General features: G+C 43.8%; 1 protein-coding gene and 1 non-coding gene across 3 annotated transcripts; both read left to right on the forward strand.

The window, feature by feature from the left end:
* Window positions 1-1,562: 1,562 nt before the first annotated feature.
* PRKRIP1 (PRKR interacting protein 1) lies at window positions 1,563-21,487 on the forward strand. Of its 2 annotated transcripts, XR_006724142.2 has the most exons (7): window positions 1,563-1,758; window positions 2,484-2,562; window positions 3,367-3,467; window positions 6,322-6,407; window positions 7,276-7,343; window positions 12,650-12,809; window positions 21,024-21,487. XR_006724142.2 is itself a non-coding variant. In XM_010952730.3 (6 exons), the coding sequence occupies exons 1-6, from the start codon at window positions 1,633-1,635 to the stop codon at window positions 21,122-21,124; spliced, it is 561 nt and encodes a 186-aa protein (XP_010951032.1). In that variant the 5' UTR covers window positions 1,566-1,632; the 3' UTR covers window positions 21,125-21,487. The 2 variants fall into 2 exon arrangements, 1 of the variants encoding a protein (XP_010951032.1); XM_010952730.3 differs by lacking the exon at window positions 12,650-12,809 and having other exon boundaries at window positions 1,566-1,758.
* Window positions 6,889-6,995, forward strand: LOC123616307 (U6 spliceosomal RNA). The gene has a single exon (XR_006724295.2). It is a non-coding gene; the product is annotated as a U6 spliceosomal RNA (small nuclear RNA).
* Window positions 21,488-23,794: the final 2,307 nt, after the last annotated feature.

Consider the following 23,794-nt stretch of genomic DNA (forward strand, 5'->3'; position numbering starts at 1 on the left):
AGCAGTCAGAGAAGTCTTCACAGAGGAAGTGGCATTTAAGCCAAGCCAGGTGAAGGAGGGTGTATGGGAGTTCTCAGGGAGGAAAAGACACCCCAGGTAGTTTTTGTTTTCTGATATGTTTGGGGGAAAGTGAAGCACCTTGGTGGCTGGGGTTTGTGATGTAGGGTCATGTGTGCATGATCCCACCCAGATCAAGCCCTCCTTAGGTCCCAGCGACAAATCTGGGTCACTCTAGAACTTCCCCTAATTCAGCACCCTTGACCCCTAAAAAACCATCTGCTGTTAGTTTGCCAGGAACAGCCTTAGGATGCTAATAGAGCACCCTCCAGGCACCCACCACCTGGGGACTCAATGGTAGAACTGTCCTGGGTTGCGCAGGCTGAGCAGGCAACAGCAGCAGTAGTATCTGAGGTGCCTGGCTCCTAAGATCCCATATGCATCCAGCAAATGTTTATTAAGTGTCTTGCTGTGGGCCAGGCTTTGCCCCCAGATACTAGGAATACAGCAATGAACAAGACAGAACTCCCACTCTCCATGGCTAACAAATGGTAAATAAGAAAAACAACGATTATGAAGACCACCAGGAACACATATGTAGTTGAACAAATCGGGTTTATTGCCTCTTTTGAGAAGGAAGAGTGCATTTACCTCAGTAAGAGAGTGTTCAAAAAGGCTTATTATAGACTTTGGGCGATTTGGGGAGAGTTCAAGTAATTGGGCTTTCACTCTGGAATAGACGTCAGGACGTGAGGACAAGTCTATGATTGGGTGTCTTAATATTTAAAGTGGAAAGCTAATGCTGTAAAGAAACAGCAGTTACTCACATTAGCCAGAATGGGGAAATGTTTGGTCTTTTTCTGGTTCCAACAATATTCTCATTATCATCTGACTTTAAACATGATTATAGAGCAGTCTTGTTTATGCCTTGCTCTATCAGTCACAGAATGGCTTTGCATAACGCTGGTGTTCTGGGAAACTGTTTATGTCCAACAGGAGAATACCAAGGCCTAACTGTAAGTGCCAGGCCAGCTCCAGATGTGAGGGAAAGCTATCCTCTTTCTAGTAAGAAAGGCCCATTCAATCGACCAGGTATATTTGCTGGATGCCAGGTGCTGAGTAATTCGAGTTGGACAAAAGAGATACGGCCCCAGTCCTCAGGGAGCTCACAGTGACATGTCTTAAACAGATGGTCAGAAATGGGAGGCGGAGTGGACCAGACCCAAGAAACCGCCAGGAAAAAAGCCCAGGGGTGGGAGTCGGGGGATGCTGAGAAACCAGTAGCAGGGCTGCTGGCGGATCCACGACGCGTACTGGGACTGGAGAAGTCGGCTGGGACTGGAGAAGTCGGCTGGGGCCGGACCCTCGGGCATGCAAGGCCACTTCTCCCCCAAGGACGTGGGCATTCGCTGCACTGATTTGCTCAGAAACAGGAAATGAAACCAAGCAGCTTTAATCAAATTAACCCACCCGGCCTCGGGCTCATGAATATTCAGCAGCCTGCTTCCGGCTTGCCCCTCTGCTCCAGCCCCGCCCAGCGAGGAGACTGCGCTTGCGTGACTGGCGCGCGGCTCTGTCGTCATACGCGCGCGCCACCACCGCTCGCCTGGGAAGCCGGCGAGCTGTAGAGCTGTCATGGCGAGCTCCGCGGCCTCCTCGGTGCGACCGCCGAGGCCCAAGAAAGAGCCGCAGGCCCTCGTCATCCCGAAGAATGCGGCGGAGGAACAGAAGCTCAAGCTGGAACGGCTCATGAAGAACCCGGTGAGACAAGGCGCGGGCTGACGGTCATTCCGAGTCCCACCCCCTTCCGTTCTGGCGTCTCTGGGCGCCTGCAGGCCCACTTTCCCCACCTCCGAACTCTGGAACTAAATACCTGAACCCCAGGGTCAGACCTTAGGAAGAAGTAGGCTGCCCCGGAGATAGTTTTCTTCTGCGCTTATTTTAGAGCCCAGCCTGCGTGAGGGCGCTGCGGAGCGGCTTCCCGTGCTTTAAGACTCCCCCCAGTTTAACTTTTTGTGAACAAAAGCCTTAGACTGGAACGATAGAATCCGTGGTTTAGCACAAGGGTTTATTTTCTTCTAAACACCACCAACTGTTAGAGAGGCATTAGCCGAGATACATGGGGCAAATCACTCCCCTCGGTCATGAAAACAGTTGGATGAGAAGGTCTCTTATTCCTTTGACTGGAAAGGATTACTTCTCGTATAAAAGTGTTAAAGTTGGAGGTTTTCAGCCCTAAATGAGGACTTACGTTTCTGAGTTCTGCTCTGGGTAGTTGAATGTAGCCCTGGCAAGGCTGTGGGGTCTGATAGGACCCAGAGTATACACGATGAAGTAAAGGCAGAAGGAAGAAATAAACTTACCTTTGGGTCCAACGAGCAAAGCAGCCTTACTTAACTAGTCCCGTTAAAGTTCCTTGGTTATAAAAGATGAGACTTTGTCAGAAGGTTTATCCATACAAATGCTTTCGTGTTTAAATGTTGCAGGACAAAACAGTTCCAATTCCAGAAAAAATGAGCGAATGGGCACCTCGACCTCCCCCAGAATTTGTCCGAGATGTAATGGGTAATGTCTTTTGGATGTGGGTATGTGTGTAAATAAAGTTTTCTAAGTGTAGGTGTAAAAACTCTGCAGTTAATATCTGTTAATTGCATACCTGATAGGAAGAAAAAAAGTTCATTGATCCAATATGTTGCTCTTACAGTGAAGGGGTATTGTTGCTTATGGTTTGACATTAGAGAATTTTCTACTGCATTGTTTTTAATATCTTGTGTTTTCAAAATGGAAATAGTTTTATTTTGTTGGGTTGTAAATTAACATAACTAATTATAAAGAATAAATAACAGGTGTAAAAAAAAATTAGGACCACCTGTAATTCCATCATCCTGTTTGTAACATTTTGATATAGCCTTCCAAATATCTTTACAGTCAGAACCACTCATGCTTAAGAAGAAATGTTCTTACAGAAATACGGTTCTGCCCATACTGATAACCTACTCTTTTTTCACTTAATATATCACGGACATCTTTTCTACTGAGTAGAGATCTAGCATGTTAAATGTGAAATCATTCCAGGGGGAAAAAGTCACCAGCTCTCTTCAAGGTTTCTGGTTTCTGAACCCCAGTCTGCTGCGTTACTACGTTAGAGTGGAATTTTTAGCGACTTCAAATACAGTATTCATGCAGCAGATATTTAATGATGCCTACAATATGCCAGGCACTGTGTTAGATTCTGGGGTACAGTGGGGAATAGGGTAGGCATATTTCCTTCCATTACTTCTAGTATCTTTCTTTGGTTCCTTTTGATTAAGGGTAGCTTGTGTTTGGTAACTGAATTTTATCAAGAGCTCTGGACTATTCTGGCTTTAGGTTCAAGTGCTGGGGCTGGCAGCGGAGAGTTCCATGTGTACAGGCACTTGCGCCGGAGAGAGTACCAGCGGCAGGACTACATGGATGCCATGGCTGAGAAGGTCAGTAAGCAGGAAGGCTGGCTGAGCCCTTGGGTTTGGGCAATGGGTACTTAAACCTTCTAGAAAAAAGCACTTGAAGAAAAGTGGATCCATCTGGTTGCGGATTGTGTGAAGGCTGCCTTCTAAGTTAGGACTGGGTGGGGAATGGTATAGCTCAGAGGTAGAGCACATACTTAGCATGCAGGAGATACTGAGTTCAAACCCTAGTACCTCCATTAAAAAAGTAAATAAACCTAATTACCTCCCCCCAAAATTTTTTTAAATAAATAAAGTTAGGATGAGAAACAGACATCAAGTAGAGTCCAGGTTACTTATAGGTAAGACACTGCCCAGCAGGATGCTCGTACTAGGAAACAAATGAGGGGAGGGAGACTTCCAGGCAGTGGAGAGCACAGCAGAGTCCCCTCCCCACCCCAGGCCATTTGCCATGGAGTAGAAAGCAGTACCTCCCACACCACTTGGATCATTATTTCTCTATAGTTTTCTCTGGCTGAATGCCCGCAATTCCAGTTAGCTGTGTGTTTGATGCGAGTAGTAGTGTGCTTTCAAGTGTTTTTGCCTCTTTTAGATTTTTATCTTTGAGACTGGTATTTCTTCATGATTGGTGTTAAATAATAATTGATTAAGAATTGAGAATTGCTTCAGAAAATGTACTGTAAAAACTGTTAAGCTTTCTATTGCTTGATGGGAATGGCTAGAAACTCTCCTGTTGCTTTTAAGAAATACTCTTTGGGACATTTCATTTGTTTTCTTTTTGGAATTGAGTTTTGGAGTTATTTTATCTACACCAAAAATTGTTTATTTTTTTACTAGAATTAAATTGAATCTGTAACTTAACTTGAATGAGATTGGACGTCACAGTATTTGGTCATCCTCTCTAGAAACTTTTTCATTTGTTTAAATCTTTTTGTATCTCTCAGTGATAATTTGTGGAGATTTTACATGTCTCACCACATTTGTTCAAAGATATTTCAAGTTTTTTTTATTGCAGTGTGGTGATGGTGGTCCTTTAACAGTTTATTGGAGTGACTAAAATTGAGTTTGAAAATTATCTTTATGATTTTCGAACAGAATGGATCATTGCCCTGGTTATTTTCACCTGATATCTGTTGTCCTACAGCCTTTACTCGGCCCCTAGGTGTTGGTGGTTCTTCTCCAGCTGCTTCTCAATTCCAGTGAGAAGTTTCAGGTGGCTTGTGACACAGCTGTACCCTGTCACTGTGATGGACTTGTCACTGCCAGGAATAAACAAAACTCTGTGTATAGAAACTAACAGAAGCACTTTTTAATTTTTTACTTTTAAACTTCTTAGAGGAGAGGAAACTAGAGCAGATGGCTGTGTCAAATGCTGTCAGTTAGTCTGAAGTTTTTATATATTGATTAATGACTCAGAAAGTATGGGAAAATGTTTCACAAACTTTGAATCCACACAGACACAAAGGTTTTTATTTCACAATGTGAAAGATAGGCTCTGAAGTTAGAAGAAAAAAGAGTTGCAGGAGGAGTCTCACCTTCCACAGCAACTGATAGGGTGTCACCACTGACGGCACATCTGACTCCTGCTTGAGCCCTTGCCATGGTCAGCAGCCAGCGGGGGCTCTGTCTGGGTCACTTGGAAAATGCAGCTGCTTCAGACATTTGCAGCTCACCTTCTAAACAAACCAGGTGCTTTCAGCTTGAAGTTGTTTGCTTTCTAGTTGAGCTCTGATTAAAGCTGATTCCCTTCTTGGAAGGAGACCCTTCTTTTTTATTCCATAATTCTGCTCTCAGAGTTTCTGTGCCAGTCTAAGCAGATCCACACAGCCCTGGCAGTGCAGACCAGCAGAGGTGTTGAAGCTGCCTCTTCCTCTTCTGCTGGCCTTTGTTTGTTTGTTTGTTTTTTATGGGGGGAGGTAATTAGGTCTGTTTATCTATTTTTAGAGGAGGTACAAGGGACTGAACCCAGGACCTCATGCATGTGAAGCATGTGCGCTACAGCTTGAGCTATACCCTCCCCCTGACACTTTTTTAATCATTAGTTGTCTTTGTAGTTTAAATGTGCTTCCTTGTAAGTTACTGCATTTCATTATTCTTCCTAAATTCTCAGGGAAAGAGGAATTATTTCCTTCATTTTATAGATGAGGAAACTGAGGCTTAGAAAGAGGGAGCTGCTAGGAAGAACCCATCCTTTGGAGGTTTTTGGAGGCTTCATTGATGTGGATGTGATTAAATCATTGGCCATTAGTAATTACTTTGGCCTCCAGGTCCCCCCTGGAGGTCAAGGAGGTGAGGCTGAAAGTTCCCCCGGCAACCAGCCCTGTTCCTTAGGGGCCTTCCAAAAGTCACTCAAAGTCCTGTGGTCAAAAGGGACTGCTTATGAATAACAAATGTACCTATTTCATCTTTATTTCTGGAGCTGTTTTAGGAACTGGGAACAAAACTAAATATTATAATAAAAGATCCCCCAGTGGCTCTTACATAGGAAATTTATAAGTTCTAGGAGTTATGTGCCAAAAACAATGGACCAAGACCAAATATATGTTTCTTATTATAAGTCACAATATCACACTATCCAAGGTCCTGGCTAAACAAGAGCCAGTAGTGCTGCCTCTGCCTTCAAGGAAGTCAGTGTGCTCCCTCTCATACTTTCTCATAATTACCTGTGCATGAATGGTATCTTAATGAACTGTTACTTCGCCATCAGAGATCCATATATTGATTTCCTGCCCCATCTGTAGGTCAGCTTCTTAAAGTGGCCCTGGAGACCTGGATGTGCCTATAGCACCCCCAGTGGTGTGACTTCTAGAGTTTGCATACCCAGGCCAGAGTGTGTAAGTGATGTGTTTTTGTTTTTTTTGTTTTTTTTGTTTTGTAGCAAAAATTGGATGCAGAGTTTCAGAAAAGACTAGAAAGGAATAAAATTGCCGCGGAGGAACAGACTGCAAAGCGTCGGAAAAAGCGGTGAGGGCTTTATGGCATCTCATAAATAATGAGGCTTAGAGTGGGAAATGTAAAAGTAGGTAGTTGGTAGATGAGTCCTTGTTATAGTTGAAAGTTCACCTGTGTGGCCTGTAGAGGTCTTGGGTGTTAAAACCCACGGTGGAGCATCCCAGTAGAGGAATGGCTTTTCTTCCAGGAGCTGTAGAGAGATCCAGTCACTTATTGCCCCCCACCCCCACCCCCAGCTTGCTGCAGGTTCTCCAAAGCTTGGAGGCCAGCACTTTGGTGATCACCTGGATTTCTGTGTCTCCTTCATGTCTGTGTTTTGACATCAGGTTTAACAAGGTGCTGTGAGCAAACTTTCCAGTTAGCTTTTTCCTTAACCTCCCTAAGTGATTACATGAGTATACAGGCTGTGCATGTGTGTGTGTGTGTGTGTGTGTTCTAATAAATTCTCCCTCAACTTTTAGAGAGCTGAGCAGGATTCTAAAAATAGTCCCTAGTGCTCACTTAGGCAGCACATATACTAAAATTGGAACAATGCAGAGAAGATTAGTATGGCCTCTGCGCAAGGATGACATGCAAATTTGTGAAGTGCTCCATTAAAAAAAAAAAAGTCCCTCAATATCTTTGGATGAAGAAGTATCTCCAGTATTTCTGGATTGCTTTAATCACCTGGGGGCTCCTAAGGATTTGATCTTGATTCATGAAGGGAACAACTTGATAACGATGATGTTGGAGTAGCAGAGTCATGAGAAAGTATTTCTTTCATTTTATTGTAGTGTTTCTGTAATTATTAAATCTCTAAAGATTCTGTAAGTAGATGTTTATTTTCTAAAATATAAAATAAAGTAGTTAAGGAATCTATGTATTTATCTTGCATTTGTAGTCAGAAGTTAAAAGAGAAGAAATTATTGGCAAAGAAAATGAAACTTGAGCAGAAGAAACAAAAAGAAGGTGAGTGGTACCCACTTTTGTGACTATTTATAGTGTTGCTCATAGTGGTTGACCTGTCAAGAATGAAATTTAGCGTTTGGAGCTGGTTGGCTGGCCACTGAAGAAATGAGGGCTTGTTTCTATTAGTTAGGACTTGTTTAATTGCAAGTGTCAGGAAACCAAACTGGTTTAAGCAAGAAAGAAAGATACTGGCTCATGCTGCGTCCAGGACAGTCCTCCTTCCAGGCATGGCTAGTAAAGGACTTCTAATGCCATTTGCTGTCTCCTTCTGTCCCCTGGCTCCCTGTCCTGAGGCAGGCTCATTTTCTCCTTGTGGTTGTGAGGTACCTGTAGCTCCTTTGGGCTGCACCCTGGCTCATTCTTGACCAGTAGGAAAGACTAAGGGAGTGTCCCTTGTGAAAGTGTTTTTGTGTTTCTTTGGCTCTGACTGAGTGACTTGACAATCAGTTAAGAATGCTCTTGGCTGCAAGAAGTAGAAAACTCAACTAGCAGTAGTTAAAGAGGAATTATTTTTCTCATATAACAAGAAATCTGGTGGTAGGTGGCAGGCCAGTGTGGTTGAGCAGCTCAGTAGTATCAGGCCCAGCATCCCTGCAGTCCTCTTGGCCTTTATCCTGTGGGCATGAGATGTCTGCTGCAGTTCCTGGCACCATACTTACGTTTAAAGCAGGAAGAAGAGGGGAAAGAAGTGGTATTTGTCTTTTTTTTTTTTTTTTTTTTTTGTAAGCTTAAGAGCCAAAGATCCCCAGAAGTGCCCATCAGATATCACCTTATATCTCATTGGTCAGTATAAGGTCACTTGCCATCCTTTGCTGCCATCAGGCAGGATGAATAGAGAACAGAATTGTTATGACCGTCTTTAACCTGTTGTGATCCATTACTGGGAGCTGGGTACATTGCCACCCTAGACAGAATTGAGAGTTTGTTAGAAGAAGGAATAGGGGTGAATAATATGTCAGCATCCCACAGCATTGCCAGTCCTGCCCACCTCTGATCCCATCACAAGGCCAGCTGTGGCAGCCACTCCCTTTGGAGCCCCTGGGCTGAGAATCAGGGAGAGAGGGGCCCCAAATGAAAAGGACGAAGGATGCTAAGAGACCCAAAAAATGACAACTGGTCACCACATTACTGAATCAGTGGCTGTTCCCTGATTGGCTGGACATGGTTCCTGATTGGGCAGTCATGATTTTTGGTCTTAGATAAAATCAGACTTGCACTGACATACTGAAATACAATTAGCCTCTTCCAGGACCAGTTTCCTTGTGAGTTGTAAATATACTGTATGACATACTATATCTAGCCTTTTCCCAAATATTTCCTAGATGAGATTATTTTACAGTGCCAAAATGTGATGGCTGGGACCTCATCCCTCAAATAAACCAACTCATCACATTCCCTGCCCTTCCCCCCAACACACACACAGGAATGTGGAAGTACTTGGTTCAAAAGCAGGAGGATTGGGCACAGGTGCCAGTCTTATGTTCTGTAGAAGGAGATACTGTGGCTTGGACCCCATTATATTGGGAAATAGAAACGTCTCCTTGGCTCTGGGTAATTTGACCCTCCCTCCACAGGGTTTGTTGTTTTTCCTGCTTGTTTTTGTTGCTCTTTAATGTGTTTAATGACTTTTCTGAACGAATTCTGTAAAGCCTGTATTCTTTGTTGTATGTGGCCACTGAAGCCTCTGCTTGGTTAGCTTAGTGGTCAGCTGAAGAATAGAGATTTCCCGAAATGCCTTGAACCAGTAAGTCTCCCAGTCTTTGCCAGTGGGATCTTTGTGTGTGGTGGAGCATGCCTTCAACATTCTGGCATTGCAGTTCACAGTTTTGCCTTAGCCTTCACTTCCTCCTTGCACAGAGCCTCAAGGTCAGCCAGAGGTGAGATGAGGGCCATCACTTGTCTTTCTTAGACATGTACATGCTCTTACAAGCATGTGGCCTTCCTGAGTACCAGCTTTTCCTCTTCAGTTTTTGGTCAGTTTCTTGTTTGCTTCAACTGTTATCACTGCCTCAGGCAGGTATGATGTTAAACAGTCGCCACTGATTGTTTTTGACAAATACCTTGGGGAGGAGACTTTTCTTACTGAGTCAGTTCAAATAAAGACAAGCCTTGCGAGTCAAGTTTCCAGGAAGCTGCCAGACAGGTCCGATAGGGACAGTACTCAGGGTATGTGACTTCTGAGGAGCTCCCAACGCACTTTACTTCTTCCAGTGGCCGCGAGGCTGCTGGTTTTCACAGCTCCTGTGATTATGAGGCTGTTGATTTGGGGGGCTACCTTAGATCTGGGGAGAGGGGTGAGGAAATAGAGCAAGTTAAAACACCACAAAACTTGCTCTTCTTACCAAAATTCAACCATTTCTATCAAACAATCCAAGGAACATTTCCAGAGTTCTAGAGAAGTTGATTTTGGTGATTATTGTCAGTGTTCTTGACAAGTCTGCTGCTTTTGGAGAAGCAGGTTTTTAAGGGGTCTTTGCCATTCTGAAAGTGCTGTCATCCCTTTAAATTTCAACCTACCAATGTTTGAAATATGTGTCCTACAGACATCAAATGTTTGGGTCGTGTTTTTTACCCTTTCTGACAATCTGTGTATTTGATATTTTTGGGTTTTAGGGTTACATTTTGGGGTTTTTTTGTTGTTGTTCCCTCTGTTTTTTGTTCCTCTATTTCTCCTTCTCTCCCTTTTGGATTATTTGAACATATTTATTATTCCATTTTATCTATTGTGTGTTTTGGGGGTTTGGTTTTTTTTTTAAATCTATTGTGTTTTTAACTGTTTCCCTTTTCATAGTTTTTCAAAAAGTTGTTCCTCTAGGGATTATTATATACATACTACTTCCATGGTCTACTTGGAATCAGGATTTCACCACTTTAAGTAGAATGTAGAAATTTCATCACATAAATTTCTTTACTCTTTATGTTGTAGTTGTCTTAGACATTACATCTGCATACATTGAAAACCCCATCAGATAGTTACTTTTTTTTTAATTGAAATATAATTGACTTAATATTATTTCAGTTTCAGGTGTACAACATAGTGATTTACTTCCATAGATTATGCATCATACAGTTATTTTTGGCTGTATTCCCTATGCTGTACATTACATCCCTGTGACTTATTTAGTATATAACTGGTAGTTTGTACATCTTAATCCCCTTCACCTATTTTGCCCATTCCCCACACACTCCTTCCCTCTGGCAGCCACTACTTTGTTCTCTGTATCATGAGTCTGTTTCCAGGTTTTTTTGTTTGTTTTGTTTTGTTTTTTTAGATTCCACATATAAGTTAAAACACGCAGTATTTGTCTTTCTCTGTCTGACTTACTTCATTTAGCATAATATTATCCAGGTTCATCCATGCTGTTGCAAATGACAAGATTTCATTCTTTTTTATGGCTGAGTAATATTCCTGTGTGTGTGTGTGTGTGTGTGTGTGTGTGTGTGTGTGTGTGTACATCTTTATCCATTCCTCTATCGGTGTGTGTGTGTGTACATCTTTATCCGTTCCTCTGTCAGTGGACACAGGTTGCTTCCATATCTTGGCTATTGTAAATAATGCTGCAGTGAACATTGAGATGCATAAATCTTTTTGAATTAGTGTTTTCATTTTCTTCAGATAAACATGCAGAAGTTTAATTGCTGAATCAGATGGTAGTTCTGTCTTTATAATGTTACTGTTTTTGTTTCCAGTCATCAAATGTATTTCAAAGATCTCAAGAGGAGAATAGTCTTTTTGTTTTATTCATTTTTTAAGCTTTTTACAGGGAGGCAATTAAGTTTATTAATTTTTTTTAATGGAGGTACTGTAGATTGAACCCAGGACCTTGTGCATGCTAAGCATGCACTCTACCACTGAGCTATACCCTCCGCCAAGATGAGAATAATCTTGACTAGTAACCGATAGTTATCATTTCTCTTGCTTTTTCTTTGTTCCTGTTGTTCCAGACTTCTATCTGGTATCATTTCCCTTTTATCCAAAGAACTTGTTTTAGTCACTCAGTTAGAGCAAGTCTGCTGGCTATGAATTATCTTAGCTTTTCTTCACATGAGGCTATCTTTAGTTCACCTTCATTCCTAAAGGACATTCTCATTAGATGTAGAATTCCAAGCTGGCAGTTTTTTGTTTCGGCACTTTAGAAATGCTATTCCATTCCCTCTGGCCTCCATGGTTTCTGATTTTTAAAAAAATATGTAGTTATTCAAATTGTTCTCCTCTGATTATTTTTTTCTGGCTGCTTTCAGGATTTCTGTCTTAGATGTCAGGAATTTGATTATGATGTGTCTGCACATGAATTTCCTTGGGTTTATCCTGGAGTTGGGTTTGGATTTCACTGAGCTACTTGAATCTGTAAGCATGTGTCTCTGTCAGATTTGGGATTTTTTCTCCCCAAACTTTTTTTGTCCCCTGTTGTTCATATTGGATAATTCCTATTGATCTGACTTCGAGCCGTCTCTCTCCTGTGTTATCTCCATTCTGTAATTGATTCTATCCAGTGAATTATGTTTTTCAGAAAAGTTTTGCGATTTCCATTCAATTCTTCTTTATACCTTCTATTTCTCTGCTGCAGTCTTCTGTCTTTTCATTTGTTTCAAGAGTGTTCAAGAGTGTCCAGTTATTTCCTGGAAAAATATTTAAACAGCTGCTTTATAGCACTTGGTAATTCCAACACCTGGATCGTCTTGACATCGGCATTTGTGGATTGTCTTTCCCCACACAAGTTGAGATTTTCCTGATTCTTCATATACTGAATGATGTTCTGTGTATCCTGGATATTTTAAGTATTACATAATGATGCTCTGGTCTTGCTGATATTTGTTTTAGCAGACAACCTGGTTGTGTTCAGGACACAGGTTCTGACCAGCCTTCTGTGGATTGTGGTTCCACTGCCAGTTCGGTTTTTAAAGCTTTGCTATGCCCTCCAGATGTGTCCTGTGTGTGTCACCCCGTGGCCAGTCAGGGTTTAGTTCTTTGAGTTCTCAAAGTGTTTGGCATTCATGCGTGTGCTGTCAGAGTGAGCCCAGAGGGTTATAAACAACTTTCTGGTGTCTATTCTAATCCCCTCTCTCTCCATGACCTCCCCTGTAGTGTCTGGGTTCCTGGGTCTCCCCTTTTCAGACCTCCAGGCAGAAAGCTGGGGCTTTAGTTACCCTCTCTGCCACATACTTCAACAGCTGCACCTGCATGCAGGGCTGAGTGGTGGGAGGTCAGAGAAGAAAAACAGCAGAGTTTTCCCAGCCATCTTAGGACCACAGCTCCTCTGATCAGAGAAGAAGTTTCCCCTCCTTCAAAATTTTTGTGCCTGCAGGCCCCCATTGCCACCGCAGCCACTGATGCCATTCTGACACTGGAAGGATTACCTGAGAGCTAAGGTGTGAGAGAACGGAGAAGAGAGGAGAAACAAAAGAATTTCCTTCACTCTGAGCATTGGGAGTTCACTTTCTTAGTCCTCGAACCAGAACTAGAAGGTTTGTCTTAGAACTCTGGATGTGTTCAGTCTCCACTTCTGTGTATTGGATCACCCTGAGTCCAGGCTGGGGAATATTGGAGGGGGAAAAAAACAGGAAGCACAATATTGCTCCAGTGGTACTTTGTATTCTGGTCTTTTCCCCCAGTCTGCTTACTTTCAGGGCCTGTGCATTCTGTCCAGGTTCTGTAGCTGTGTTCAGTCAAAAAACTGGGTCAAATGTGCTTGTTCTGTCTCACCTGAAACCCACCCTCTATTTGTTTTTTCTTAATCCAATTATAGGACTTTACGTTTAGCTCTTTGGTATTTCATCTTGGTGTTACTGGCTCTATTGATTCTGGTTCTGGAATTCAGCATGTTACCATGTCTTTAGGGTATTGTCATGGGCAGGTTTGATAAACACACCTCTCTCATGGGTTAAAATGCTGAGCCAGACTGGGCCAGGGCCAGAGCCCTCCAGTATCCACTAGAGAGCTCCACTTAGGCCAACATGGACCTGTTCACTGAAACTTTTGGGTGGAGTTATTCTTCAGCTAAGAATTGGCCAGACTCACTCGTCTTTCATCTTACCCAAGAGGTGTCATAGGAAACTGAGAGGTAATTTGAGGTCATGGAGTAAGTACAGTAGACGTAGGTTCTAAGCTCAGCTCATACCCTGGCTCACCCTGACCTCAAGCATCTCCTGAGGTTTGAGGGGTTTTGTAGCTTGTAAGTGTTTTCTAGATCTAAAATTCCACTGTTTGATAACTTTGCCAAACACCTTGCTGTAATGCTGATATACCGTATTTGGGGGACAGGATGGAGGGTTGGTTCCCTCACCAGTAAATCTAAGAAGCTTTTCAGAACAAGAAACTGAGGTTAGTTTGCTCCAAGTTTGTACTTAATGAGCCTGTAATGGGTCTTTGGAATCACATATTTACTTTTTAGTAATTGGTTCTATAATTGAAAGAGACAGGTGGCAACATCACAGAGCTGAGATTTCTTAAATCCTCCGTTTCTAGCTCCTTTTCAACATTAGGTGCATGTGATCATGCAATTTCCAGTCGCCTTTCTTTAGTTTGCCCAAGGCTATGAAGAATATATGCAGTCACAGAGCTGATTTTAGTGCTTTCAGATAGATTTCATCCAGACCTTCCAACCTGTTTAAAACAGTCTTGTGCCCTCTCACTGGGCCTCCCCCTTCCCTGAGCTTCAGTTTTGTCAAAGGATAAATGTTGGTGTCCACGTTGCATCAGAGCAGCACAGTGTTTTTTCAAACTGAGGGCTGTGATCCTTGACTGCTGGGTCATGAAATCAGTTTAGAAGTTGCAGATGTTGTTTTTCCGTGAAAAGAATAGACTAGAAAAGAGCAGAGTGCATCACACCCTGAATAACTATTTTGTGAAATTTCCTCTCAGTTTCTATATGGGCTGTGAGCTGGAGTCAGGCAAATCTGAAAAACGTTATGGTCCCTGGGCCCTGCTCTTACACGTGTGAAGTTTGCATCTGTACATACTGAAAAATGAGTAGTAATGGTACATGGTTGCATGTGCTTTGCACCAAATGAGCAGGATAGAGAGTGCTATAAAGATAAATTCATAAAAATGGTTTGTGCGCCTTTTACCTCGCCCTCTCTGTTTCCTTATTTTTCATTTTGTGAAAGAGAAAATAGATTTTCTAGGTGACTGAAATGAATAGAAACTTAATGTGGTGATACTCAGTTGTGCCACAAGGTGGCTTCTGTGCATCGCCGGGTTCTGGTGGAGATAAATCACTCAGGGTTTTTGGCTCTTCTCCTAAGAGGTGGTAAGGGGCAGTGGCTAGGAGTCCCGTTCTGTTGGAGTCCTCCCTTGTTGTCCATGCCGGTCTGGCAGTTCAGTGAAGAATGCCCTGTGATGTCGGACTCATGTCTGAATGATACCACAGGACGGCATTAAGGCAATTTGGATTATCATGAAGCCCTGAACCCCCAAAATGATGTATTCTAATGCCAGTGTTACTTGTTTTGACGTAGGCCTGCCTGCCAAAGAAACCCAGGGTGATCTTAAGTGACTAAGTACATCAAGAGCAGTTTCTCAAAGTTGGGGAGGAGAAAAGAAGTGGTAAGGGACGTGGAGGTAACTAACTTCCTGTTACAAAATAAATGAGCCACAGGTATGAAATATATAGTGTGGGGAATATAGTCAATAACTAATGTTTTTGTATGGTGACAGATGACAGCTGGACTTATAATGGTGGTCATTTTGAAGTGTATAGATATATCAAATCACTGTGTTGTGTCCCAGGAACTGATGTAGAATTCTGGGTCAATAATACTTCAGAATAAACAAACGAACAAACTCATAGAAAAAAGATCAGATTTGTGGCTGCGGAGGCAAGCGGGTAGGAGGAAGGGGAATTAGATCTTCATCTAGTCAAAAGGTATAAACTTCTGGTTACAAATAAATAAGTACTGAGGCTGTAATGTACAACGTGACAAAGATAATTAACACTGCTTTACATTATAAATGAACATTGTTAAGAGAGTTCTTATCAAAAGGAAAAAATTTCTTCTACTTCAATATTGTATCTATGTGAGATGATAGATGTTCACTAAACCTATTGTAGTCATCATTTCAAAATTGAGTGAAGGAAAAAAAAAAACTCCAAAAAAAAAAAAAACTGGGTGGGGAAAAAAGCAGTTTCTCAGCCTCAGCACTCTTGATGCTTTGGACCAGATAATTCTCTTTGTAAGGGATTATATCCTGTTCATTGTAGGATATTGAACAACATCGTGGCTTCTACCCACTACATGCCAGCAGCACCCATCCTCCCCTCAGTCGCTGACAACTGAAAATGTCTCCAGGCTTTGCCACATGTTCCCTGGTGGGGGAGGGGGACAAAATTTTCCCAAGCAATAAGATTCATATCTCAAGTAGGATCTGATGCTCAGAAGGCACTCAGTTTGTGTTTTGTATTGAACTAGTTGTTTCAGTGCCAAAATTCTTGTACATACAATGTTGGAAAACTATTCATATCCGTTGTGTCTTTTGAGAATAAAGGTAATATATGATCATTTTAGAAATTTTTAGAATATGCAGAAAAGAATAAAGTCAGAAATTTAAATTACCTATAATTCTTACTAAAAAAATCACTAGCATTTTCATATTTATTTCAATTTTTAGTATTATATAAACCTATTTATGTAATTACCATATTTATAGTTGTTCTAATTTTATCATATAACATTGCATCACAAATATTTTCACATGTCCTTGCAATTTCGTAGTACAAGGAAGGATTTTTGTCCCCCCTAGTCTGTTCACTCATCTAGTTTAAAAAAAAAGTTAATGTCAGTTCTACTTAAAACTCAGTGCCGTTTTACCTAGTATTCCTATGATCTGTGAATAAAATCTCAGGTTCCTAGATTTTAAGATACTATGTAAACAATAGTATAAGTAATAAAAGCTCAAACATCATCATCCTAATCTGTCACCTTTCTATCCATTTTCTTTTAATCTCTCCATATGCACATGTCATTTGTATATCGTTATAGTGTATGAACAGTTTTCCATTTTGCTTATTTTACTTAACATTATAAGCATTTCCAGTCCTTCATAATTCTTTCAGTGACTCATAATATCCAGCAATTGACATATCGTGATATCCCTAACCCTCTCCTTTTTGTTAGATACTGGATTGATTCCAGTGTTTTTCTTCTTTGGAAGATATTTTATTGAATTTATGTACCTGTCTCCCTTCCCCCTTTCTGGGTCATTTCCTTCAGATAAATTTCCAGCAGTGGGAATTACTAGACCACAGAGTATAAAAAGATTTCATAGTTCTTGAAATGTATTGCCAGTTTCTTCCCGAAGGAATGGCACCAGTTTTTACTGCCGTCAGCAGTGTGCAGTGGTGTACACTTTAACTGTCTCCTTGCCAGCACTGGCTTTTAAAAATTATTCCTCCACAGGAATAAGTATGTGACTTCAGAGGAAGTCAAAGTCTCATTGAGGGTTTAGTAAAAACCTTATAACAATATCGATCCCGATCCGGCAGAGCTATGGTAGCAGCCTCCACTCTCTTCCTCGCCGACCCCCACGCCACCCACCTTGTACAGCCTCCCTCCAAAGCTCTTGTTAAAACAGAGATTGGATTGTCATTTGTTCTCCTCCTAATATAAGTATTTAGCATCTATTGAACATTTATTATGTAGCCCCAGTCCTGAGTGCTTTGCAGGTACTAACTAACATAATCCTCACAGTGGCCCTGTGAGACAGGCAGTGATGTTATCCCCATCTTACAACTGAGGGATCCTAGGGAACAAGCGGTAACAGCACCCACAGAGCTAGTGGGAGTGAGTGAGGGGCCGGGATCTGATCCCAGATGGTGCGTCTCCGCTGCCTTGTGCTTACCCACGAGGTGATCTTGCTTGAACCCCCGTCAGCAGCCCCTCATTCCCGCCCGTGCTGGGGTCTCCACCATTGTGTTCTGGCCACTCCCTTGCATGTTTCCTCTGCTCTTGCCAAGCTTACACCTCTGTTCTCCCATCTCGCTGTACGTGCTCAGGCCTCTGTTCTCTTTCTTTTTCTTGCTCCCTGACTCCCCATCTGCCTGGAAAGCTGCTTCTCATCTTGCACCTTCCTCCCTTGGTAAAGCCTTTCCTAACGTCTCTCACCACCCCAGCCTCCACCTTGCTCCCAGAGGGTTTTGCACATGCTTGGTTATAGAATCTGCTAAATCACATCATGTGCTTATCTATTCACCTGCAGTCTCAGTTCCATGAGGGTAGGCAGTGTCTTTTTTTTTTTTTAATTAAAAAACTGTTTTAGAATGGTTTTAGATTTATAGAAATAGTGCAGAGATAGTATAGTACAAAGAATTCCCATATACCCAGTTTTTCTTGTTAACGTCTTAAGTTAATGTGGTTCATTTGTCACAACTGATGAACCAATATTGATACGTGTATTAGTTAAAGCCCATACTTTACATTTCTTTAATTTTTTTACCTAATGCCTTTTTCTTGTTCCAGAATCCCATCCAGGATATCACATTACATTTACTCATCATGTATCCTTAGGCTCCTGTTGGCGCTGACGGTTTCTCACTCTGTTTTGATGACCCTGAGAGGTTTGAGGGTCAGGTGTTGTGTCAGATGTCCCTCAGTTTGAATTTTTCTGATGTTTTTCTCATGATTGGACTGGAGTTGTTTATCTTGGGGAGGAAGACCACAGAGATAAGTGCCATTCTTAATGTCAGGGCGGGATCCTTGTCAAGATGACTTGTCACTGTGGATTTGACCTTGAGCGGCTGCTCAGGCCGTGCCCATCAGGGTTCTCCACCTTGAAGTTGCTCTTTTCTTCCCCCTTCCCACGCTGTGCACTTCGGAAAGTGGTGACTGTGCGCAGCCCACACTGAAGGAGTGCGGGTGCTGTGCACTCCCTCCATGAGGATGGAGGGGCTGCGTGAGTTGCTGGGAACTCTTCTGCACAGGGTTGCCTCTCCTCCCTCATTTCTTCCTTTATACCAGCATGGACTCAGGGATATTTATTTTGCACTTCAGGTTTAACCCGGTACTGCTCTTCTTGCTCAGACTGGTCCAGCTTTGGCCATTGGGAGCGCTTTCATTTGGCTCCTGTGCTCCTTTTACATTCTCCCATCATTGTGGGGTGTTGGGGGGTTTTGTTTTGTTTTTAACAGCACTTCCTGACTTCCTGGTACCACAAGGTAGTCCATACTTATCTTGAGTATTTCCTGCCCCTCACCTAGAGTCAGCCATTTCTCCAAGAGTCCTTTTCTTTTTTACTAGAGACTGAAATAATTTTGTTGTATTACCAAATGATTTGAATGAGCCCCAGATTCCTAGGTTTCTCCTCTTTGAGAGCGATACTTCAAAGCCCCAACAACGTCTCCTACACACAGAATGAACTATGTTTACTATTAAGGGAGGCACTACATTTTCAGGAGCTTGTCAGCCACAAGAAATGCTTTGAGCCCTCCTCTGTTAATCAGCATCTCGGGCCTCCAGAACACCCCATTCCACAAACATCCACGTTAATGAGCATTTTACTGTTTCTTTAAGAGCAGAAGGAACGGTCAGATCCTATGCTCTCGTTCTGCTGTGCGCAGACCTATGTGGATATGGTTGGTGGTTCTTAGGCTTGATGCTGACAGAATGTGACTAAGTTATGGAACAAAACACATAATCAGCAGCTTCAGCCTTGGAGCCCAGATTCTAGAGCGGAGCCCCCAACTGGTGTGTGAGGAGTGAACCCAAGTGGCAGAGACCCTGATGCTCTCGCCTTCGGGGTGGAGACAGGGCCCGTGGCCTCGGACCAGTTGCCCCACGCGCCATAGAAATGTTCTTTTCCACACGCACCCCAACATGGGGGCATGGGGAGTACTGGCCCTGGGGTCCAGGGAGCTCGAGCTTTGCTTTTGATCCGTCTCTAGTTTTTCACTCATCTCTCCTTAGCATCTTTTTTCTTTCTTGTTTAAAATTTTGGTAAAATACACATAACACAAAATGTACCATCTTAGCCAGTTTTAAGTGTACAGTTCAGGGGTACTAAATAGTCACACCGTTGTGCAGCCGTCATCATCACATCATCATCTATCCTCAGGACGCTTTTCATCGTGTAAAACGAAAACTATCTGTTCAACAACAACCCCCGGTCCCTGCTCCTCCCAGCACCTGGCAGCCCCCCTTCTCTTTCTGTCTCTGAATCTGCTACTCTGAGTAACTCATGTAAGAGGAACCATAGAGAACTTGCTGTTGTGTGACTGGCCCGTTTCACTGACAGTAACGTCCTCAGGGTTCATCCGTGTTGCAGCCTGTGTCAGAATTTCCTTCCTTTTTGGGGCTGAATCTGCACCACATGGCTAGACCACATTTTGCTCACCCATCCCGTGTGCTGACCTCATTCCTGTTTTCACCTCATTTTTCTTTTGCCTCTGTTTCCTTATTGCATTTCTGCAAGCAAGGTAGGCAGAGGCTTAGAAAGTCAGTCCAGGTTTGAAACCTGGGTACTGGTTTTGCTGATTATGAGACCTTGGGTAGCAGATTACTTAACCTCACTGAGCTTCATTCCTCACCTCTGAAATGGATATATACTGGCGTTACTTATCGCATAGACCGTCCTTAGAATTAGACAGGACAGCAAGTGTATGTGAAGACTTAGCCCAGTGCCTGGCACAATGTTCAGCAAATCTTAGCTGCTGAAGCATGCTCATCCTGTGTACTTTCAGAGCTTCTCATTCTTTTTGGCATGAGGTTGAGAAGAAGGAGGATCCTAAATTAAATAGAGCTGATTTCAACCCACTGCCATGAGTGTGCTTTAGTGTCCTGCCCTAGGGTGTGAAGGTGAATTTGAGACTGTGCTGCGCCCTGGGCACCCCAAGGCCTCCCGTCTTGAAGCTCTCTGTCTGGCCCTGAGATGACAGCACTAGCAAAGCTCTGGGTGTCCGTGGGCTCTGGTGCTGGAGTGAGTTCCTGCACGTGCGCAGGAGGGGGCCCAGGTGAGCCCACCGTGCCTGCAATTGGCTGCCTGGAATGGCCTGTGAACCGGAGGACTGGTACTGCCTTGTAGGCTCTGGTTCTCCCTCGTTCCAGCTGTCGCCCACTGCCCTGATCCCAGGGAGGGGTGGCAGGGAGGAGTTGGGAACAAGTTGTCTTTGTGCTCTGCTTTTGGCCCACTCATCTGCACTGTGGGTACTAGTAGTCATGCCAGGGGAGACACTGGGATTCAGAGCTGCGCGTGGAGTGTCAGAGGGTTTCTGGGGCTATAGGAAGAGCTGGGAGGCTGGCATATTTGTTGTGGGCAGAGCCCTCTGCTACACAGTTTTTGAAAATCCTTTTGCAGACCGGGGTGAGAGCCAGAGATGTCAGCAGGAGTGTTAAATGTTAAAGGGATGTTGGGAATGTCACCCTGCCAAGGTGATGGACTTTGCAGGGAGAGTGGTGCGGGCATATAAAAAGCAGTGAGGCCCAGTTTATGGGGCATCAGGATCTCGTGTGTGCTGGACCTTTTTGTCAGGACGAGGTCCACCCAGCAGCAGTGGTGGGTCAGTTCTGTAACTGGCCCTTTATGTCCGGAAGTGGCGTTGAGGACTGATGGTCTTGACTGCCGCTCTGGCTTCTCACTGTGCAGTCCAGAAACAGCTGGTTCCTGGGTTCTCTTCAGCAAGCCTTTGTTAAAGTGCCCCTTGCTTCTGAGTGAATGTGTGTATCCCTAATGCAAATGTCGTGTGCTGTCAGGATCCAGTCAGTCCCAGGAGCAGCGATCCAGTAGCTCTGAGGAGGCATCTGGAACGGAGGAGGAAGAGGAGGACCAGCCCAGCTTCATCATGGGGCGGTGACGATGTTGCCACAGCAGCTGTCAGGAGCGTAGCCCGTTCTGTGACTGGGCCTCAGAAAACCCTCCACACGCCCCGAGGGGAAGGGACCTCTGTTTCAGCTTAGTTTCCCTACCAAAGCCTCGATGGATAGAAGCAAGCGGGAACCCATCAGAGGGCTCACAGCCCCACTATCGGAGAGAGGACCGTCTCCTGGACACTCGAGGGCACTGCCAAGCACGGTTTGTTCACATTCCCGCTAAAAGGAAGGAAAATGTAAAACCTGTGAACCACTGGTGCCTGTTCTCACATAATTGGATGGTGATGAGTTTGGGGCTTGCTTCTGTGAAAGGAATGTTTTATTCAGTAAAGAACAAAAAAACTTCAGGTTTTGTTCAGACCGGTGAAATGATTGCAGAAGCTGTCGTGAAGGTTGTGAATGACATGATAGGAACGGGGCCTGTTCCTAGACCCATTGACAGAAATGGCCTTGGCTCTGGAGCTAACTCGCAGTGCAGGGCACATGGCCTCCCTCTCCTTCACCAGAGGGTGCACACTGCACCCCAGAATGCGTGCTCCCGCCCAGCAGCTCCCAGCACACAGTGCAAAGGGGGACGTAGGACTTAACCACGGGCTGAGCCAGAAGAGAGGACCTTGATGTGTGACAATAAGCAGGTAGAGAATCCAGGCGGGGCTGGACCAGAGCAGATGATCAAGGGAATGAATCCTCGCTGCACTGCAGGGAGGTGGATGAATTGGCCAAAAGCTGTATTTTCATCTGGAGGTAAAGGGGCTCTAAACAGAAAATGAGAGGTGACTGAGGGCACCTTTCAGGCCAACAGGAAGGAGAGATGGTTTCTAATTAGAGCCTTTGCTCACTTTTTGGATATCTCCAAGTTTCTAGGTTTATTTTGTACCTTTTATGGAGTTTGATACAATTAAGAAAAATAGTTTCCCTTCCCTCAAAGCCACTGAGAAACATCTTTTTTTTCGTTCCCTGGCCCTACCCTGAGCCATGTGACATCTGTGATAGCTCTGTCTTTCCTCAGTTCAAGTCACAGGAATTTTTCTTTCCCAGGAAGCTGAAGTGGAGAGTCAGCCCTAATAAATTAGCACACACCCTGACTGTACATTTTGAAAGCCATGTTTCTCTTTCATCAGGGGCTGGCTGGTCAGTTTTGTGTCTTATCTTTGAACTGTTGGTTTCCTTTTCTCCCCCCACAGTATGTGTTGTAACTCCTGCTTTGAATTTGCAGCCTGGATCCTGTGGGCATTCTCTCACGCACTGGAGGCTGTTGAGGGGGCCAGAGCGTGGAACCTGGAGCCCTGGGTTTGAGTCCTGACCCTGATGAGACAGGATGCTTTGGGCAAGTCACCCCATGCCTCTGCCAGGGACCTCAGGCCTGGGGTACCTGGTATCTTAATGAGATACCGCAGCAGGTGTGTGCGGACAGGTTGGGGAATGACTAGACAAATGGGAAGATGCCAGATGGAGGTTTGTTTTTTCACCTTTACTTGATGTCAGAAGATGATGTTCGGGGGAGAGTGTCCTGCAGCAGTTTCTGGTGACTTTTAGGGGGCTAGCAGCACCTTAGGTTGAATGACTCTTGGTCTTTCTGTTTACCAAACAAACTTGGATGCACTCACCCAATACGCAGCAAAGCCCATCTACGGCCACCAGGTTGTGGTAATGGGGACTGGGCCTTTTGAACGTGAGCTGCCCAAACCCCCCAGTGGCTTTCAGGTAAGGAATTTTAAAGACTGAGGGAGAGGGTCACAGGGTGTGTGGGCAGCTCATGTACAGTTCTGATTGGTTGATGGTGAATAGCAGGGTGATGATTTAGGAATCTCAGTCATCAGCCTTCTGGTTCCAACCAGTCTGGCTGGGGTTTATGTGCTGGTGGTCAGCATGCAGTTAACTTCTTCCACCTGTTGGGGGTCTTAATAGCTGCAGAATAACAAGGGTGTGGCTCAGTATTTACCTGTAGCCCTTGAGGAGGAACTAAAGCTCCTTGACTTTATTATAGGGCTAAACTATTGTCGCTTGACTGCTTTCCTTTGTGCATTTTCTCACTTCTGATTGAATTTGCTCTTTGGAACTGCAAGGAAGGCCTTAGAGGCTAAAGCTTTTCTACAAATGGGCCACGGGGTGGGGATGGAGGTGCTGCAGGGTCTTGCTTGGTTTCAGTCTCTTATTTACTACTTCTCAATCCTGAAGAGAACAGGGGCCATGACCACTCAGGCTACTGGTGCTGACTGAAGGACAAGGTCACTTTTTCAGAATTATAGAGAAGAGAGTCACTGACTTGCATTTTTAAGCACTCTCAAGTTGCTTAGCGTCATTATTTTGTATTATGAAAACATTACCTCTCTTTGATTGGTTTGTCCAGCACCTGGACAGACACTTGAAAACGAGCAGACATGTTACTTTGTTGTGTGCCCCAAGAGTCCTCCTGGTCCAGATGGCAACCAGGAAAGTACGTTTTGGGGTGGGTCCTCTTTATGTACTTTCTGTAATCAAGTACCCTTTTGAATTAATTCTGTTTATTTGGATTTCTGCTTCTCCAGGGGTATAATATATACAGGGAGCTATTGGCCACTACACATGTTTTTTTGTTGTCAAAATATAATTTAAAGCAATTTTATTATCTAGTACTAGTCTGACTGAAGAGTCTAGTTGCCTTCTCCTGGAAG

This window comes from Camelus bactrianus, chromosome 18 (genome assembly GCF_048773025.1).
Source record: "Camelus bactrianus isolate YW-2024 breed Bactrian camel chromosome 18, ASM4877302v1, whole genome shotgun sequence".
In the NCBI taxonomy this organism is placed as follows: domain Eukaryota; kingdom Metazoa; phylum Chordata; class Mammalia; order Artiodactyla; family Camelidae; genus Camelus; species Camelus bactrianus.

What these genes read in the sequence shown, in the direction of transcription:
- PRKRIP1 (XM_010952730.3), top strand. Translation starts at nt 1,633, where the DNA reads ATGGCGAGCTCCGCGGCCTCCTCGGTGCGACCGCCGAGGCCCAAGAAA. An exon ending in AACGGCTCATGAAGAACCCG is followed by an intron (nt 1,759 to 2,483) that starts GTGAGACAAGGC and finishes TAAATGTTGCAG; the next exon opens with GACAAAACAGTTCCAATTCC. An exon ending in GCAAAGCGTCGGAAAAAGCG is followed by an intron (nt 6,408 to 7,275) that starts GTGAGGGCTTTA and finishes TTGCATTTGTAG; the next exon opens with TCAGAAGTTAAAAGAGAAGA.